Source organism: Podarcis liolepis, assembly GCF_965112155.1.
Source record: "Podarcis liolepis genome assembly, chromosome: 2".
Classification (NCBI taxonomy): domain Eukaryota; kingdom Metazoa; phylum Chordata; class Lepidosauria; order Squamata; family Lacertidae; genus Podarcis; species Podarcis liolepis.
The window spans coordinates 72,649,264-72,667,720 of NC_139555.1; the positions used below are offsets into that span (position 1 = coordinate 72,649,264).

At 42.7% G+C, this 18,457-nt stretch overlaps 1 protein-coding gene across 4 annotated transcripts in view; it reads right to left on the minus strand.

The window, feature by feature from the left end:
• The window catches only part of CACNA2D2 (calcium voltage-gated channel auxiliary subunit alpha2delta 2), a 543,624-nt gene that overhangs the window by 504,461 nt on the left and 20,706 nt on the right, over window positions 1–18,457 (minus strand). For 2 of the 4 annotated variants that reach the window (XM_083488664.1, XM_083488663.1), the window contains exons 2-3: window positions 15,158–15,211; window positions 1,678–1,759 (exon numbers count right to left, since the gene is read on the minus strand). In XM_083488664.1, coding sequence (XP_083344790.1) covers window positions 1,678–1,759; window positions 15,158–15,211 — 136 coding nt within the window. The remainder of the gene's footprint in view (window positions 1–1,677; window positions 1,760–15,157; window positions 15,212–18,457) is intronic. The other 2 variants (XM_083488666.1, XM_083488665.1) reach the window with 1 other exon arrangement.

Sequence of the window (18,457 nt, forward strand, 5' to 3'; positions counted from 1 at the left end):
AGTGTTAAAAATAATGTTTTTAATATGCCAGCTGTCAGAGAAAATATCAGCACCATTACATTTTCTGACACTATATTCTTGACAATAAATTTCATGCCTCATGTGGCAAAGCATTTATGAGATTTCAGTCAATAACCAATGCACAGGTCCATATCCTCACCCAGAAAAGAGGGAGAAATTAAGAAGAAAAAACTAAAAAATAATAATGAAGGAGGTATTATCATTTTTATTTATGTCACTGCTTATAGTTAGACCTGAATTAAAAGGGAAAAGAAGCAGGTCTGCCTCTCAGACTGTACATCTCTCTCTCTCTCTCTCTCTCTCTCTCTCTGTGTGTGTGTGTGTGTGTGTGTGTGTGTGTGTGTCTCACATACAAAAGCTATGAGAAACAAAAACTGAATTTAGAACTTGCAGATGATGGTGTGTGACAGGTCTGTAGGTCTGAGACTTTTATCTCCTCTGACATGCTTAGTTCTATTTTTAATCACCAAGACACAGAAGACTGAGTCACAAAATTAAGGAAGGACAGAGCCCCAGAGCACCCAAGCAGGTATCATGGCTCAAGCGTCATTCAGATGCACAAGGAAAGAGTTTCCTATTAGGACTTTGCTTAGGAGCTATTATTAGTATTCAGATTTCTGTTTGTCTCAACTTCTATTTGTATTAGCAATTCTCTAAGCGGAGCATCAGGACCAAGAACAGGAAAACAACACTGCCGCTCACCCTGTCAGATTTGCTAAACGCGGCCCTCATCTTGGCTGAACGTCAGTATATCAAGTTCAACATTTAGCTGAGGCAATCACGGTTTCAGATTCTGGCTTGTTTTCACAAACCATAGTATAATTCTCCAAGTGCAGACATCATGAGGGATGGCAGTTAAGTTTAAAATACTGCAATTACCCCAAGAACTGCCTCTCCCTATGACTGACCCAGACGCTACGATCATGAGAGGTTCAGAGGGTGATAACAGAAGAATAAGCTTCTTCTTTTTTGCAGTGGCTCCTCATTTGTAGAATGCTCTCCCCAGGGAGGCTCACCTGACGCCTTTGTTACATACCTTTAGGTGGCAGGCAGAAACATACCTCTTCTCCCAGGCCTTTTAAATGAGGTGGGGGGAGATTATTGTTTTAATTTATTAGTATGTTATGTGCTTTGTGTTTATATATGTTAGGTACTTTGTGTTTTTATATTGTAACCCTTCCTGTGATCCTCAGGTGATAAATAAAAATAAATTAGAAATAATAATAACAAATTCATAATCTTTTACTTTCACTCTCCTCCTTGCAAGTGTAAAAGAGGAGAGGAGAAGGAGCTAAAGGTTCAGTAATGTAACAGGATACCATGTTCCCCCATTATATCTGAAGTGAATCACTGGGTGAGGTTGGAGTGGGCAAGAGGCTGCTGTCAGTGACTATATATATTAGAACAGTGATGATGGTGTCAGGCATATGTGATTGAAGTCTCTTAATAGTGTACAGATTAAAAGCAAGCACTGTGAGGTGTGCCCTGGTTGCAAGAGTGAGTCAAACACAGCATCACCCCAAGACTGTGGTGCGATATGAACATGAGAACCCAGACACCAATGAATGACCATTATTTCTCTGGATGTAACCAGCTTTATCCAAAAATATTGTGACAAAGAAAGGAAAGAGAAGGCAGGAGCGAGGCAAAACCTACCCGTTTCAGCTGATCAACACCACCAAATATCCTCATCACGCCATCAATCTCTTGCTCCAGTCTTCTGGCCCAGTACTGCATTCTACAAGACAGGGGGAAAGAGGGTACACTGAGTCATTTAAAGAGGTACAAAAAGGGAGATGGTTACAAATCAGTGCCCGGGGCTTAGCTTGTACACTCGCCTCCTGACATTCCAGCTGTGGGCAGAATACCAAGCATGCCTGACCTCCAAGATAAGGATGATAAGCTTAGAATGATAAAGCTTATCAGATGACCAGCTTCCAAAATTGTAAATGTACACACACAGAACAAAAAATAAAGTCAACATAAAAGCTGCAAGCTGCCTTTCTTTTCTGGTAACAAAAACTTAACACAGATTGGGAGGAGCAAGCTGGTCCAGCTCTTCACAATAACACCTTGTCTTCTATGCCCAACACTCCCAATAGCCTTCCTTCAAATAGCAAACTAAGTTGGCTGATGGCCTATCAGTTTGGAAGCAAGCAGAGCCACACAAAAAAAATTAAGATGCCCATGTGTGCAACAACACATATGCCAGACCCTCCAAATGTCCCTATTTTCCAGGGATGTCCCTGGTTTAGAGAAGCCATCCCGGTTTCTGATTTCATCCCGGAATGTCCTGCTTTTCATTAGGATGTCCCTATTTTCATTAGAGAAATGTTGTAGGGTATTGAGTTATGCAACCCCCGAGCTGTCTAAAGGCAATCCTATATAGAGAAGTTTTTTTTATATATATATTTAATGTTTAATGATATTTTTATATATGTTGGAAGCTACCCAGAGTGCTGGGGCAACCCAATAAGATGTGTGGGGTATAAATAGTAAAATTATCATTACGGAACGGGACATCCTTATTTTCATCAGAGAAATGTTGGAGGGTACGATATGCTTCTGAATTATAAGAAAGAAAGAAATTTTAAACCCTCAAACTGTCGGACAGGAGCTTGTGAGCTTGCAGAGTGATGATGGCAGCTGAGCCATTGGCAGGGAGAGGGAGGTTGGACATAAGAACCCAAAAATTAGGCAGACTGTGTGAGTCTATCAAGTCTATGATTGAGAGCAGCCTAATCAGCCTAAATGTTTGTGTGCCAGTGGTGGGACAGGGGAGAAGGAAAACAGAGGACAGGAAAAGAAAAGTTGCTGGTTGGCCTTGGCCTGTAAAAGAATCTTTGGGACACAGGAGGTGCTGTGGTCTGAACCACTGAGCCTCTTGGGCTTGCTGATGGGAAGGTTGGAGGTTCGAATCCCCACAATTGAGTGAGCACCCATTGCTCTGTCCCAGCTTCTCCCAATCTAGCAGTTCAAAAGCACACCAGTGCAAGTAGATAAATAGGTACCGCTGTGGCAGGAAGGTAAATGGCGTTTCCGTGCTCTCTGGCTTCTGTCATGGTGTTCCATTGTGCCAGAAGCGGTTTAGTCATGCTGGCCACAAGACCTGGAAATCTGTCTGTGGACAAACATCAGCTCCCTCAGCCTGAAGTGAGATGAGTGCCGCACACCATAGTCACCTTTCACTGGACTTAACCATCCAGGGGTCCTTTACCTTTACCTTTCACCTTTTATAAAAGAATCTTTATTAAACGTCTTCCCCTTTCCCATTCTGCAGACCTGAGTATTCTGTGCTCAGTCCTTTTATTGCTATAAAAATGGTCCAGTTTGGCTAGCAGTGTTCTAGAACTATACCACACAGGAAGAAAGTCTTGAAGGGCAAGGAGAAGTGTTTGATATCCCTTCTACATCCCTCTGGAGATGTCTGAGCCATTAAGAAGAGTACTGTTCTTAGTGAATGTGGATACCACAACATGCCATATATAGTTGCACATAATTAATTCAGACTTAGGTTTAGTCCACTGGGACTTACCATAAAAGGTTGTAATTTATCTTAGATTTGTCAAGGGTGACAGCGACCCATGTTTCTTGAGAGTGATTTTTTCTTTTCTTTAATCATTTGTAACAATGTTGGGAAGGGTGGCTATTTTAAAAAGCTGATCTGGTGTTTATGTTTGTGTGTGGCATACAATTAAAATATACACAGTAGAAGCATGTTGCTTTTAATATGCTGATTTGGGGGCTTTAAAATGCACCCATGTACAGTTTCCTTGAGATGCAGGAAAACAAGGCTTCACAATCCATTGCACTGCAGTAGACAGCAACAGATTTTAGGCTGCCTGTAGCAGGATTGAACATCTGGTATTTCCACTGAGATGTATCTACCTGTAGAATCTATGTACATATCAACATATGTCTACCTCTTGCCTTTCTAAGAACACAGATTGCTATGTCCGATCAGGTCGTTGGTTCACCTTTCCTAGTATACCTTTGTCCTTGAAAATCACTTCTAGACTACCCAATGCATGATAGTTTATTGTATCTAATTATATGGAAGACCACAAAAGAAGCAGCTTTTTTGGAGGATTAGGCTGACTCAATTTTCTTTTAGTTTTTTTTTTTTAATGATACCTATATTAGTAGGTCCACTCCTTGCTAATTTTAAGTTCCAGGCCCCACAGAGTTTAGGACAGCCAGTCCTTGCTTTATTTAGGGGGAAAACTATACTCACTTCTCTGTTTCCAGAACACACCTGAGAGGTATTCCTAATGGTGGTGGGGTGGAATTACTTAGGCAGGATTATCACTCCTCACCTGCTTTCTCCTCCCGCAAGATGTAGATGCAGCCACAGCCTTCTCCCTCTTTTCTATTACTTACGCTGAGGCTTTTAATCCATCTAGAGGAGTCTTGAGGCTTGCAGCCTCTTATAAACTTCACCCTTACTCACATGTAGCCCATCCTGGCTGATCATTGGTTGGGCTATTCATGAGTAAGCAGCAGATCTAGCAGTTTCTTCCCCATAACTTAAGCAATAGGTGGGTCCCTAAAAATCCATCCTGATGTGTTCTGTGACAGCTTCATGGAACAAGACAATTGCCCATCAAAATAAAATTTCAAAAAGAAACTGTGTCCTCCCTAAAAGAGGGCACGTGTTGTGGTGAGCCCTGGAGACCAACCTCCTGTGTTGTGGGTGGGTTGGATTGGTTAGCCACAACACCCGATTGATGGGTCCCTCGATGTTGGGTTCAATCTGGCCAACAGGACTCAGTCTAAATGGATCGAGGGACCTATATATACCCAGAGCTCCATCTTTTGGCTCGTGCATTCGGAACAAGCTAACAGCGTGTCCTCTGTGCAGCCGTGAGACTTACCTTTGACGGATCGTCTTGGTGATTTCTTTCCGTTATTCTTCCCCTTTTCGTTAATGCTTTCTTTAATTTTTCCCTTTTGAGTTGTCCTCCCCCCTCCTTCTCCTTCCCCTTTTTCTAGTGGGGCTTTGTCCCACAGGGGCTTCAGCCCCTGAGCACTCCCGGTTGCGGAGCTTGCAGCTTCCTCTTGATCTCTGCCCACTTAGCTCCCCTTGCAGCGGCTGGTGCCCCTGTAATTTGGCTGTGGTTGCAGATTTGGGGTTTCTTAGCTAACGCAACTTGGGCAATTTGCAATTGTCACTCTCTGGGCACTTTTGTTCAGTGCTTTGAGTAGTTTCGCTGTATTGAGAGTTCCCTCTCCGTTGCAAAATTGATTTCTGTATGCCCCTTTTGAGGAAAGGCTGGTTGAGTATTGTCTAAGGACGGGAAACCCCCTTGGGTTCCTTTTGCAAGGAGAGGTCATCCCTGCCTAGTTTTGGCGGGAGTGCCATCTTAGTCCGCTTGGGTCCCATTGGTTTTGTGTGAACACTAATTTTGTACCCCCCCATCTTGTAAGGAAGGGATTGAGGTGCCAATTAAAAGGAATCTCAGTCCTGCTTTCCCTTCTAAGAGGGTGATTAGAGGTCCGTCTCAGTCACTGCATTTAGCTCCAGCCCCTGTGGTCACTCAGCTTACGCTGGATCGCTTGATTGCAATTATGGCTAATATTGGTTCAGACCCTGCTGCCATGGCTAGGTTCAATTCAGAACTTGAGTCGCCGGCCCAGCAATTTGGGAGGCAGCCTGATTCTCAGCCTGGCCCCTCCACGTCTTCCACTGTTTATGAGGCCCATGGTCCCTCAGATGCCCTGCAGGAACTGATTTCTTTCCACAGGGCCTGAAAGACAAAGTTGTTCCACCTGGCCTGTGGCTTGGAATCAACTTGATCCCCTCCCCCTCCTTTTTCCTTTTTCCTTCTGTGATGGAACTCCTATTTGGGGACTTCCCTGGCTTTTTTCTGGCCCATGTAGGACCAGTCTGGATGGCTGGCCTTGGTGAAGATTTGATGTTTTCATCCCCAAAAAGTTTTTGATTTGAGTTTCTACTGAAATGAGGCTGCATTTTAATGTTGTATTTTAATCTTGTTTTTAAGTTGTATTTTAATCAATTGTTTGGCTCACCTACGATATATGGGTCGTGCTGTAAAGCCCATCAGAATTCAGTCTTCTGCCATTTCATTTTTCCGTCAATCCCTCTATTCCAGAGATCCTTGTGCAAAGTTTGTAGTGCGCAAGGCTCTTGAGGGTTGGGCAGGTTGCAGCCACCAAAGTCGCCAGGTAGGATGCTGGTTACATTTGAAATTTTTTGTTCTTGGTGCACAGCAAGTTAAGACTTGTCTGCTGGTCGATTTATGAGGCAAGACTCTTTGAGGCAGCTTTTCTATAGCACTTTTCGGTGCACTGCGTGTGGGTGAAGTGGTGCTGGAGTCAGCACAGGGAAGGGCTCCCAGGAGCTTGCTTTTGCAGGACATTCAGCTGTCTGATGCTGAGCTGGTGCTCACTATTTGAAATTCCAAAAAGGACCAGTTGGGCAGAGGTGCCTTGATGAGGCTGCCTGCCACTGGAAAGCCCAGCCCTTGTCCAGTGAAAGATGCCAAGAGATATTTGTCACTTAGCCCGCCTGGGGTGGTCCCTTCCTGGTTCATGAGGATGGGTCCCTGTTAAAGAGGCATCAATTTGCTGCAGTAATGCGCAAGTCGTTTGCACCTCATTCTTTCTGCATTGGTGCAGCTACTACCGCTGCGCACTGGGGCGTGTCCGTCGACAGGATCAAGGATTGGGCCACTGGAAATCTGCTGCATATAGGGGTTATGTCCGGATGTGGCACTGAAGTGCAGTTATTAATGTTGTTTTGTTCAACCTAGGTCCACCTACCCTGCACGTCTGGATTGTCCACTGGGCTGGCAGGAGGGCGGTGGAGTCTGGATTCGGACGCAGGCTTGGACTCCCCGACCACGTGTGTGTCTCCTGGGTGTCCAGACGATGAATGCGTTGGGAGGAGCTTCTCCTGATGCTGCAGGCAAAGGTGTCTGCGGAAGGCACGCCTGCGGCGATGGTGGTGCAGCTGGGCAAGAACGATTTGCCGGAAGCTCCCGGCTTGAGCCTGCGGACCCGCATGCAGGAGGACTTTGATGAGTTGAAGGCAGGTCTTCCTGGACTCAAAATGTTTTGGTCGCAGCTGTTGTAGCAATGTGTGTGTCATGGTAGCCGATGTCCAGCTGCCATGAGAGGGCCAGGAGACGCATCCAGAGTGCAGTGGCCAAGAAGGTTCAGGCATTACAGGCTTGATGGGGTTCATCTGTCTGTAACTGGGAATAATCTGTGGCTGACCTCTGTGTCAGCGGGGTTAAGGGATTGGTTGCAGGTGTGAGTGGTTGGCAGTGAGCATGGGTGTTCGTGTGGCAGATAGGCTCTGGTTCAGGTGATAGGGATGGGGGAACGCTTTCACCATCCCTATGTGAACAGTGAATCTCATGACTAGGATTCAGATATTATCACTTTACATAGCAGTAGCAACACACTGACAAGATTACTATTATTTTAGTTATTATTTCTGTTCAGTCTTATCTGACCTGTCACCTAACTCTATACCTATTTAATGTACTTTACATTTTATGGAAAGTGAATAGTCAAGAGGAAAAGGACAGAAGCAGCAGATATGTCATTATGTATGTGTGGTTTTCACTCTATGACAAATCTGTACAGAGAATATAATACATGGCAATCACTGCATTTTAGGAGTATGCCTCGGGTGGTTTTACAGGGCTGAAGAAACCACCATTCCTTGAAATTTCTTACCATTTTTGCAAAGTATCAAATATATGAAGAAAATTGTCCAGAGTGGGGCACTTTCCACAACAGGCCATTGACACAGATGCAGGTCTTGTGGTTTTAAGGTTTTTAAAAAATCTTCTTGGAAATCCATGCAATGCTGTGTATGCAGAGTTCCAACCATGCATATGGTCCTCCAGCTCTCTGGAGCAGATTCTGAAGGTATATGGGGGAGGGATAGTTATGTTGTGCAAGTGGAAGCCATCTGAGCTAGTGGAACAGCAGCAATGGGTACAACCTTTGATAGTGTATTTAGTGCCAAGGTTTGCTGGCAACTTTTAGACAAATACCATAAAAACCTGTTAGAAAGCTTCAGCTGTGTCTCGATTATAGAAGCATTTCCCCAAATTTAAATAGATCTGCAACCTTTTTAGGTGAAATATACCACCAAATTTGTCTTGAAAGCCCGCCGAACAAGCTTGTAAAGTCAAATACAATGTGAGGCCATCTCAATGGGAAAGCATCTAGCAAAATAGCACTGGTACTGGCTGTGAACTTCTGTTGTCTCTCTAAGAACAATGAGATGACAGTACGCAAAACAACATTAAGTCCAGCCTCCCAAAGCTGGGTGAATACACTTTCACATTCTGTAGCTAACTTTAGCCATGTACAACTTCATTTACATTTACATTTGTTTACCAAGAATATGCAATGCACTCTGAGCGAGACCCAATTTTAGGGAAGCAAGGGAGAGGGTTCATGGAAAACAAATTTTAAGCCGGAATACTGATGATTTTGCTAATGTAGCTAATCAAGGACCAAAAATATCATATAATAGGTACATATTCAAAAAATGTCCAGTGCCAAACCACATATTACCATACAGTGGATACTTAAGAATACAAGAATAGCCCCCTGGACCAAGCCAAAGTCTTGTCTAGTCCAGCATCCCATTTCCAACTATGGTCAACCAGATGTCTCTAGAAAGCCCACAGGCAGGACATGAGGGCAACAGCACTCTCCCACCGTTGTTACTCCACAATGGTAGAGGCACACTGCCTCCCAGTCCAGAGGAAGAATATAGGTATCCATATTCCAGTTTGGATTTTCCATTTTTTTTAGTTAGTCAAGTTAATGTATATGCCACCTTTTCAGAATGAGCTTAATAATAAATTCAACATTACAAGTACACAAGCATTGGACAAAATGAAAATTTGCAGGCCATAAATGAATAAAACTGGAGGGAGAGAGGTCTTCTCAGCAGGCTAGATGATTTACAACTGGCTTCCTCACCTCTACCCCAGAGAAGGCAGACATCAAGAAAAGGAAAGTGTTGTGAGAATGAATCCTCTTCTCCAGCGTCCAGGAAGTTCCAGCTGCTGGTGCTGGCCTCACTAAAATGCTGGTGAATTTTTCATTAGCAGTTTCTTTGTGTCAAAAAATAAATAAATCACAAACTGATGTGAAAAGGTGGAGAACAAAAGTTAAGATTGGGGAAAGTGAGAAAACGAGAGAAAATGAAACTGATAGATTCACCCATCCCTAGTCATCACTTGATGACTCTTTTTCACTACCAATTTCTCCCTCTCTCTCTCTTGGCAGAAAGTCCACATGACTGGCGGAATTTGAAGGGAAAGAAGAGACAGCATTTCTGGAACAACAATGATTACAAATTCTATTAAAAATTTAGAAATGCTGTTTGCAATCTGGCAAAGGATAAAGAATTACTGTTTGAAAGGTCCAATTTTGAAGACTCAGAATGCTGCTGGAACTGTGAAACACAGATGTAAAAGCAGAGGAATGTGGGATTTTTTTTTAGAAAAGTGAAATGGCAGAGAGAGCACATAATAGTCTGAAAACCTTATGCAATGCTTTATAGCGGTTTGCTGCTGTGCTCTGGGCCCTCCCGGGTAGTTCCAAGATCAAGGGAAATAGGGGCAACTGTGTGGTGGTGCAGTACTCTCAGAGAACATTAAAATGATGCTCCATGAATTCAAAAGGAGTGGGAATAATGGTTAGTAGATGAAAGCAAGCAAAAAACAGTCCAAAATTGAACCAGCGTTTGCTCCTGGTCTAGAGAGCTGTGGCTGGCACTTCAGAAGGTTGAGTGCTTCATGGTACACAGTGAGGCAAATAAAAGGTTGGGTCACCCAGCTGATGACACCAATCTGACTCCATGAGCAGTGGCAAACATCTCAGAAGTTGGCAAGTAGTTTACAGAAGGGAAGAGAACTTCTTGATGCTGCAGTTAACCTGAGAAACAAATTGAAGAGAAGGGGGCATAAAGAACAGATGTACACTACTTTTCTCAGGTTAGGACAGACATTTGTGTCTGTAATATTTATGCTGCCACCTTAAGTTAAATGTATATTATGCTCTTTTTGTTCCATGTGTCTTCCATTGTCTCCTGAGAAAGATGGATGCCAACCATTGTTCTACATATGTCATTCATAAGCCATATTGAGAGGACTTTTGTCTTTAAAGGCAGTATAACAATATTTTAAACAAACAGTCCTGCCCAAAATCTGGGTTAACCCTTCCCCACACCACATACAACTCAACTTCTTCTATTATGCACGTAATGTACTGTTTTGTAAAATGCAGCCAAAAGAAAGGGTATTTCGATGCAAGCTTAATGTCGGGGAACACTCTTATTACAAAATGTGCAAGCCAGCAACAGCTTATTCATCATTTGAAGAAGAAGTTCCATGTGGTATTCTTCATTATTGCCTCTCTCTTTTTGCTCAGCAGCTTCTGTGGTTCCTGGAATCTAAGCAAAAAGGGGGAGAACTGAAGGAGGTGCACTTGTTCCACCCAATCATAATAGTGGGAACAGGGAGAGAGAGAAGTGGTGTGTGTGTGTGTGTGTGTGTGTGTGTGTGTGTGTGTGTGTGTGTCAAGAAGGGCATCTCATTAATCGCTTGAATCATCTATGGAATTATAGCTGGATGAAAACAAGGAAATTGGGGTCAGACATATTTAGAAGTCTGCCATCCTCAGCTTCTTGTGTTAATAGTGACATATCCAGGCAAAGAAAGAGAAACCCAATAGCCAGGGCTCCCAGGTACCTTGAAAGACAACAAGCTAACAATCACACCTGCACTGAATGACCAATAGCATTGGCTATGACATAGGATTCTATTTCATTCAATGGCCAAAACCAAGCTAAACAACTTTCTCCACGCTAGCATACTGTACTTCACATTAACTGTTCATGTGTATGTGTGTGCTGAGCACATGCAGGAGCATCATATCTCACATCTGAGTTTGCGGTTTTTTATTAGATCACAACTATTGCCATCCTAATACAAAGTGTACACTCACACCCTCAAAGGAGTAACAAATTCACAGTGTAATCACAGTGAACATGTGCAATTAAACCGGTTGCAAAGATGCAAAGCAATAATGGGATGCAACTAGGAGGGGGGTGAATTGATGTCCATGCTACTTTCTAAGGTGTGCATTGATAACTTTGTTCTGTCCCATTTCCACATTAATTCATGAAAATACTTGTTTAATATGAAAAAAAAGATTTATAGGCATGTGTTTTCTCAAAATACTCATTTTTAAACATATTTTATCTCAGCTTTTCTGTCAGGAACTGCTTCAGAACATTCCAGAAGTGTATAAGCTGGCAGGTAACTACATTCTGATCTGCATATTAGTCTGCGAGGTGAGAATAAGGTCAGTTCATATCAGTTTTTTCAAAGACTGAATTCCTCAAGCATCCCTACATGCACCATGGGAGATTTGCCAAGACATTCCATTTTACTCAGTGTTGCAGAGAATAAGATGCAGAAGGCATTCTAATTCATTTCTGTTTCCAGTGCCTCCTCCCTGACTCATGCTGTGTATGATTGGGGCAAAGATGCATGCAGACAGTAATTCACTAAGCTGATATGTGTTGGCCAATCCTATAGGGAAAGCCCCACTGTGTTCAATGGGGCTTATTCCCCAGGAAGGTTTGCATAGTGTTGCAGCCTTGCTTTTTATTTAACCCATTTCTATGAAGGAAAACTTTTTTCAATATTCACACACCTCACCACTATTGCATTATACTTCAGCAAATGTGATATCCACTTCAATGTTCCTTCCCAGCATCATCATGCTGTTTCGGCAACAAGGTCAAAGCTGAAGTTGGTTTGGCCTTTTTTAATTGCTTCATTTTGTCCCATATAACACAGACACGGAACCAGTCACAAGGTGTAGTGTGAGGCAAGACTATCATTGTATACCATGCTATAAATTCAATGCATCAGTTCTATAAATCCACAAAAGCAATAAGATTGTGAGCATGGATGAAGCACCATCAGTGTGTATGTACCAACATGATGAACCATGAAGCTTTCCCAAGTTTCCTGGGAAGTGAACTCAGTAAGCACAGACCACAAATAAGTAGGACCAGGCGAGTCTGCCCATCTGAACTAATAAGTGAGGAGGGCACAACTGTATAGTACTTACTATCTGAAAAGAATTCTCTATCCATTTCAGTTGCAACTCACTCAGAACCTTTGCATGCCTCAATGTGAGTCAGTGGCAGAAGCTTATTTCAAAGCTTCCATCTATGCATTATTTTGTATTCTTATGAGGACAGAGTGGTTGAAAAGATGCCATCTCCTCTGAACTCTCGGGATAAGAAAGACTGGGGGCTCTAGGATAGCACATCTAATGGAAGCTCAGCAAGAAGCTTGAATTATTAAGGCACTAGACTGTTTGTTTGTTCTGTGTATAATCTGTAATTCTCTCGGGAGGTGGAAGAGGAACAGAAGGGTCATCACAGAAAGGAACAGCATGAGAAAGCTAAGTAATCCGGAAGAACAGCCCAGTTACTACTAAGATAGGGCCTGGGAATTTATTGTCTCAGACAAGATAGGAACACAGAAGCCGCTTCTTGCAGAGCTAGCCAAGAGACAGAGCTGGCACTGAAAGAGCTGGCAAAAGCTCAGAAGTCATGGCAATGCCTGGCAGATGATACTACTTTCTTAATCATTCTGCTGGTCAGCTCTTTTGCACATCTATAATGATGTCTGTAACTGTGGCAACAAAAAGTTACATGGTGATGCAATTGTTATAAAAGACAACCTGGCTGCTTGCATGATGCAGTCAACAGAGAGAAAAACTGGGAATACAGCACATAAACTGGAGGTGATACCAAGAAGAAGAAGAAGAAGAAGAAGAAGAAGAAGAAGAAGAAGAAGAAGAAGAAGAAGAAGAAGAGAGTCTGTGTTTCTTCTTGAGGAGCAAAAGAGGGAAAGGATAGTTGCAAGATGGAAATGGAATATCACAGCACAGAACTTACCAAAGCATGAGATGGTTTTCATTAAAACAAACAAACAAACAAACAAACAGAATCAAGTTTAATGTTTAACTAGTTAATTAATTTTTACATTTTAAAGTGCAGTGACACCTATACAAATGTTTAGGTGTCAGTTTGATAAAGATACAAAATAGATCTTGGGCACAGAAGGAGTTTCTGGTGTACAGAATGGGACTTCTGCAATACTGATAGCCCCTGTCCAGCAGTCCCTTGCTGTTCTGAACACACCCAGCCAAGGAAGGCAAATGACTGAAAGTTAATTCTTTATTGAAGAAAACACACCTTTACAGCAGCTCCTAAAGTACACCAGATACAAACACACTTCCAGCATCTACATAGCTGGCTTTAACTTTTTCTGGTTTGTGCTTGGCAGAGTTGATGCAGCAGCAGGACCATGCCCACCTCCAGGGCTTTTGTTCCCCTGTCTGATGGAGTAGGTGCATGCTACCCGAGACATCTCCGGTACCTACCCTGTGCTTCCCCTCTTCAAGCCCCTGCTGGTTCTAGGAGACAGCTGAGTAGGGTACAGGGGGGATTTGACTGACCTGCCCCTCACATGAACAGCCTCTTCCTCCACTTCAGACACATCCTGTGTCCCCCACCTTCATCTCTGACTGCTTGGATCTTTCCTGCTCCTTCCACCCTGGCTCCTGCCTTGTGGGTAGCACCAAACCCACATACGTAGCTGGCCCTCTTTCCTATGTCAGCCTCCAGCTCCCCTGCCTCTGTCACACACCTGTCAGAGCCCTGCCAGTCCCAGGCATTGGTGCTCTAAAAACTTCTCTTCTTCCTTTGCCTTTATTACAGAAGATCCAGCTTTTGTAAAGTTAGGAAAATATTTCAAGGATCTGGAATAACATGGGCAAAAGAGTAAGAAGGATATTTCATTGATATGACATTATGCAGCTTTTGAAAAATTAGCATAGCTGATGCTTATTGCAGAACTAGGGAATTCTACTACAGAATTTAAAACTTGGTGACTATGCAATGATGCACAAACACTGCCATATTGCATAGCTGTCAACGTTTCCCTTTTTAAAAGGGAAATTCCCTTATTCCGAATAGGATTCCTCGCAAGGAAAGGGAAAAGTTGACAGCTATGCATATTGGAATATAACCCATCCCTGGTGAAATAGGAGAATTGGTAGCATACCTATCTCTCCTTACTTAGAACCCCCAATATGCCCATGATCACTACAGCAGGTCACAAGATTATAGCAACTCATTGGTCACTGTCAGTTTTCAAGTCTCTTTAAAGTCTGCTTATACAAGAAACAAGCTTCGCACACAAACACATAAGAAACAACTCAGTAGCACTTCCAGCCAGTGAGACTACCTGAGCCTCCAGTGACAAAGCTGGATCCGGAAGCACACCCAAACTGTGAGCCTGCTCCTTCAGGGAGAGTACAATTCCACCTAGGGTTGGCAGCTGAGCAGTTTACTCGACATGGGAATGACTCACCCACAGTGCCTCCATCTTGCCAGGACCCAAGTGGTTTTCAGGCTAGCATCACTCTATGGTGGCTGTCTTTCAAAAACTTTTTATACGGAGCGGGAAAGATATCTCCTGCCAACTTCTGCTTTTTAGGCACAAAATTGGCCATGTGCAAGGACACATGGAGGTAGACATATTTCAGCTAACTTGGCATGGAGCATCTCAAGTGGTTACTTAGACTTCAAAATGCAAACCTCCTCCAAAGGCTGAAAGATATTCTGTGTGTAAAAAGGCTAGCAGCAAGAGAGAACTGAAGAAGACATTTAAGTACAAATTTCAAAGCAGTGGCTTCTTGCATGTGTTCGGTATATGGTTTCAGCAGTCTTCTGGCCATTTTAAGTGACTGGGTTGTATAAGCTTCCAGTTACATTAATCCACTGGCTGTGTTGTGCTAGTTTGCTTCTCCCCCCTCCCTGCTTACATATCATATATTCCTGGGATACTGAGTGCCAACCTGCTTGATGTGTCCTTTGTTAATCTACCAACTGCTCTCCCCACTACCGCTTCCCTGAAAAAAGTTTCTGGCTCCTAAGAACAGCATCATTAAGAGAGGGTGGTATAATCATAGTTATTATAAAGCACTTAGCAATGTTCACTCAGTTCTCTCGATAGCCAAGCATGCAGAACCCTGTCATTTTACATACAGGGTACTTTGTTCCAAGGAGAAGACTGTAGGATTGCTACTTTCCAGAAAGTGACTGTGGAGAGAGAGAAGGGGGGGGGGGGGAGAGAAAAACAACTTGCTGGATATTTTGCTATTAGATCATTGCCATTTATGTCAGGACTATGGAATCTCTGCATTATGTAAGATAGCATTTAATATCAATTTAGAGAAATTAGTGTTTATCACCTCACCATCCTCCAGCATGGTAAAAGGTGGTGGGGGTGGGTTGTTAAAATTTTCAGTTTACTTTGCTCTCAACTTGGGCAAGTTTCTCACCTTCAAAATAAATGCAAACAAACAAACAAAAATGGCCTGTCCCCAAGTAGGACTGTGAGCACAACAGAAACCAAGCTTAGCCCATCATACCTGGCAAATAACTGGACAAAACCAGATACACAGAAGCCCAGAATGCTAATTTTTAAAGGGATTCCAAGGATCAGGCAGCTTAGAGAACAGCCTGTCCTCCATATGGGTGGATTTTAGCCAAAGCGGGCCCACATAATTTGGTGCCTATATCCAAATGGAACATGCCAAACAAGAATAGCACACTGTTCCATCTAAACCATTTTCTTGCTTCCCACAATAGCCAACAATGGAGAGACATGATTCTTCTCCTTTTGTCACAGAGGAATGCTGATGTTGTACATAGATAACAGGATGAGGATCTTGTGGATACAGATGGCTCTTTTCCAGAATCCATTCACTATGGAAATATAAGTGCTTGCTATGTGTGGTGTTCAGAAATCTCAACGTTAGAATGGTCACTCCCATTTTTGGGAAGACCAAACACTAAAATAAAGAGTGCTGTGGCACCTGGGAAACTATCTGATTTAGGCTAATTTGAGGGGAAATTCCCATTGAACCCAGTAGGACTAACTTTTGCTTAGGATTGCACTGTTACAGTGGCATAAAGAACTGAGGTGTATTGCATCAGATACATTAATCAGGTTGAGTTTGTGGTAGGTGTGCACCGTACTGGCATGAATATAGGTCTCACTTTTTCCCCAAATTCTGACTGTGAAAACTTTAAGTGTGGCTTAAATTCGCAACCTTACAAAAACTGGCTTTTACGATATCGCTGCTGAAACAGACATACAGTAAAACGGAATGGGTGTGAGTGCCTGTGGTATTTTATTCTATTTTATTATATTTTTATTAGGAATTTAAACAACACATATTATCTTAAACACATATCATCCTTAATCCCCCCCATTTCCCCCTCCCCTCCCTCCCATAAAACAACCCACCCTCCCCACCCCTGACTTCCCTCAGTTCCAATCTCTGGTTTCTCTATAAAAGCTATTCTCTGCATGTTACAAAGTTGTATGGATCCTTAATTTGTCTAACTGGTTGTTATCAATAAAAAGTTTGGGAGTGTTTATTCAAAATAGTGCCTGTGGAATTTTAAGGGAGTGGCTTATATTGGGGCATTGTCTCCCCCCCCCTTTGAATTTTAAAGGTGCAGCTTATATTTGGGTGTAGCTTATATTCGGGCCAATACGGTATATGTACAGAATAACATGAAGGAAAGCCATCAAAATGGGAATAAGATAGAACGAGAATGCATAAAAGAGAAGCCAGTGCTCTAAATATGAAACTATAAAGTTTCTCAGGCACAAAACCATGAATATTGCACAGTTGCCATAGATGTGAGGGGAAACATATTTTGTAGTAAAAGTCACCTATAAGACTGATTCAAACTCTATGAGAAACAGTACCTCTAAAGACAGCTTAAGCCAAATGTTATGTGGATTGCCAGGATGCACCTGCTCACTATTCATTCTTGACATCAGGCCAACATGGGTAAATTGATTTGAAGCTGGCAAGAACAAGCTAAAGGATCATTCCAGCTGCATCTCTTGTTGGTCTTCTAGCAAAATTGCTTACATTAAAACAGTCTCTAAAAATGAGACCAACAGACCATTGCATAAATGATGTGAGGTTACAAAACATGCTTAAGGAAAACTTACAGATGAACCAAGTTGCTTCCTGTTGTATCTCCAACAATGCTTGTATGGTTTTGGTTTTTGTAGGTCCAAATGATCTGTGACCCTTTCATATATATTTTTATCTTTGAGAATCCCCACTTCTTGGAAGGAAAGGGGACCTTGCTCTTCATAATGGAAAAAACAAAAACAAAACCCTGCTGATCACTACCTTGCAATCATGACATGTCTTCCTTGGATCCAATCAATGCCAACAGACACTTCAGAAGACAAAAAGTAGACCTTCTGCATAAATTAGATATAAGTTGTTAACTCAACACTACATGTAAGCGAGACACGCACTTCTGTTGTGCAAATAAAGGGGGGGGGGGAGAGAGAATAATCTATTGAAAAGTGGTGCCCCTCTAGATGTTGGTTAACACCCATCAGCCCCAGCCAGCATGGGCAAAAAAGTAGAGTACGATTTGCAAATCTGTACTGTTAGATATAATTATTTCAAAATTCTCTCTCTCTCTCTCTCTCTCTCTCTCTCTCTCTCACACACACACACACACACACACAATCTCAGTATTGCTTAAAATGAAGGTAGTAAATGCCCACAGTGACAAATGCTTACCACAATGTAACCATCCCTCAGACTTATGAAGCTGTGGAGTCTGCAAGCAGCCCTACCAGCTGGGCAGAGAAAACTGGAAAGGAAAAGAACTTCCAGAAAAGGAAATTTCTTCCTCTTATTGGCCACTGGTCCACCCCACTATCACTCACCCTCATACAGTCCCGCCCCCCCATGCATATATGCATATGCGTGCACAAGCACACACACACCAAATGCTCCACAGGCATGAACTCAATCAAGAAGAAAAGGGGATTGGCAGGTGCAGGAAAATCCTTCCTTTTCCCAGAGTTTTGCTCCAACTCCAGCCACATTTCCACTCCTAGCTTCCTGTCTACTGCATTCTCCCTCTCTTTGTGAGAGGTGGAGATAGTAGAATTTGGATAATGGCCATAGCTATTTGTTTTCAAAAACCTGACTGCTTCAATCTGCTCTAGTCACACTTTTTTGAAAAGCTATTTATAAGTGACTTATTGTGCCAGAAGGTGGATTCATCCAGCTGCAAGCAATGGAATGTGGATATACAATATCAATACCCCAACATGCATGTGTGGATGCACATCTGATGTACACAAGTAGTTCCTGATTCAGTAAGCGATACATGCATACTTATTTGGATGTTACCAGCTGTATTGGGACAGATATCTGGGAAAGTATATGGAATTCATTTGCACAAGAGGTAGTGATGGCCACAAACAGGGCACTAGGTTCCCATGGAAAG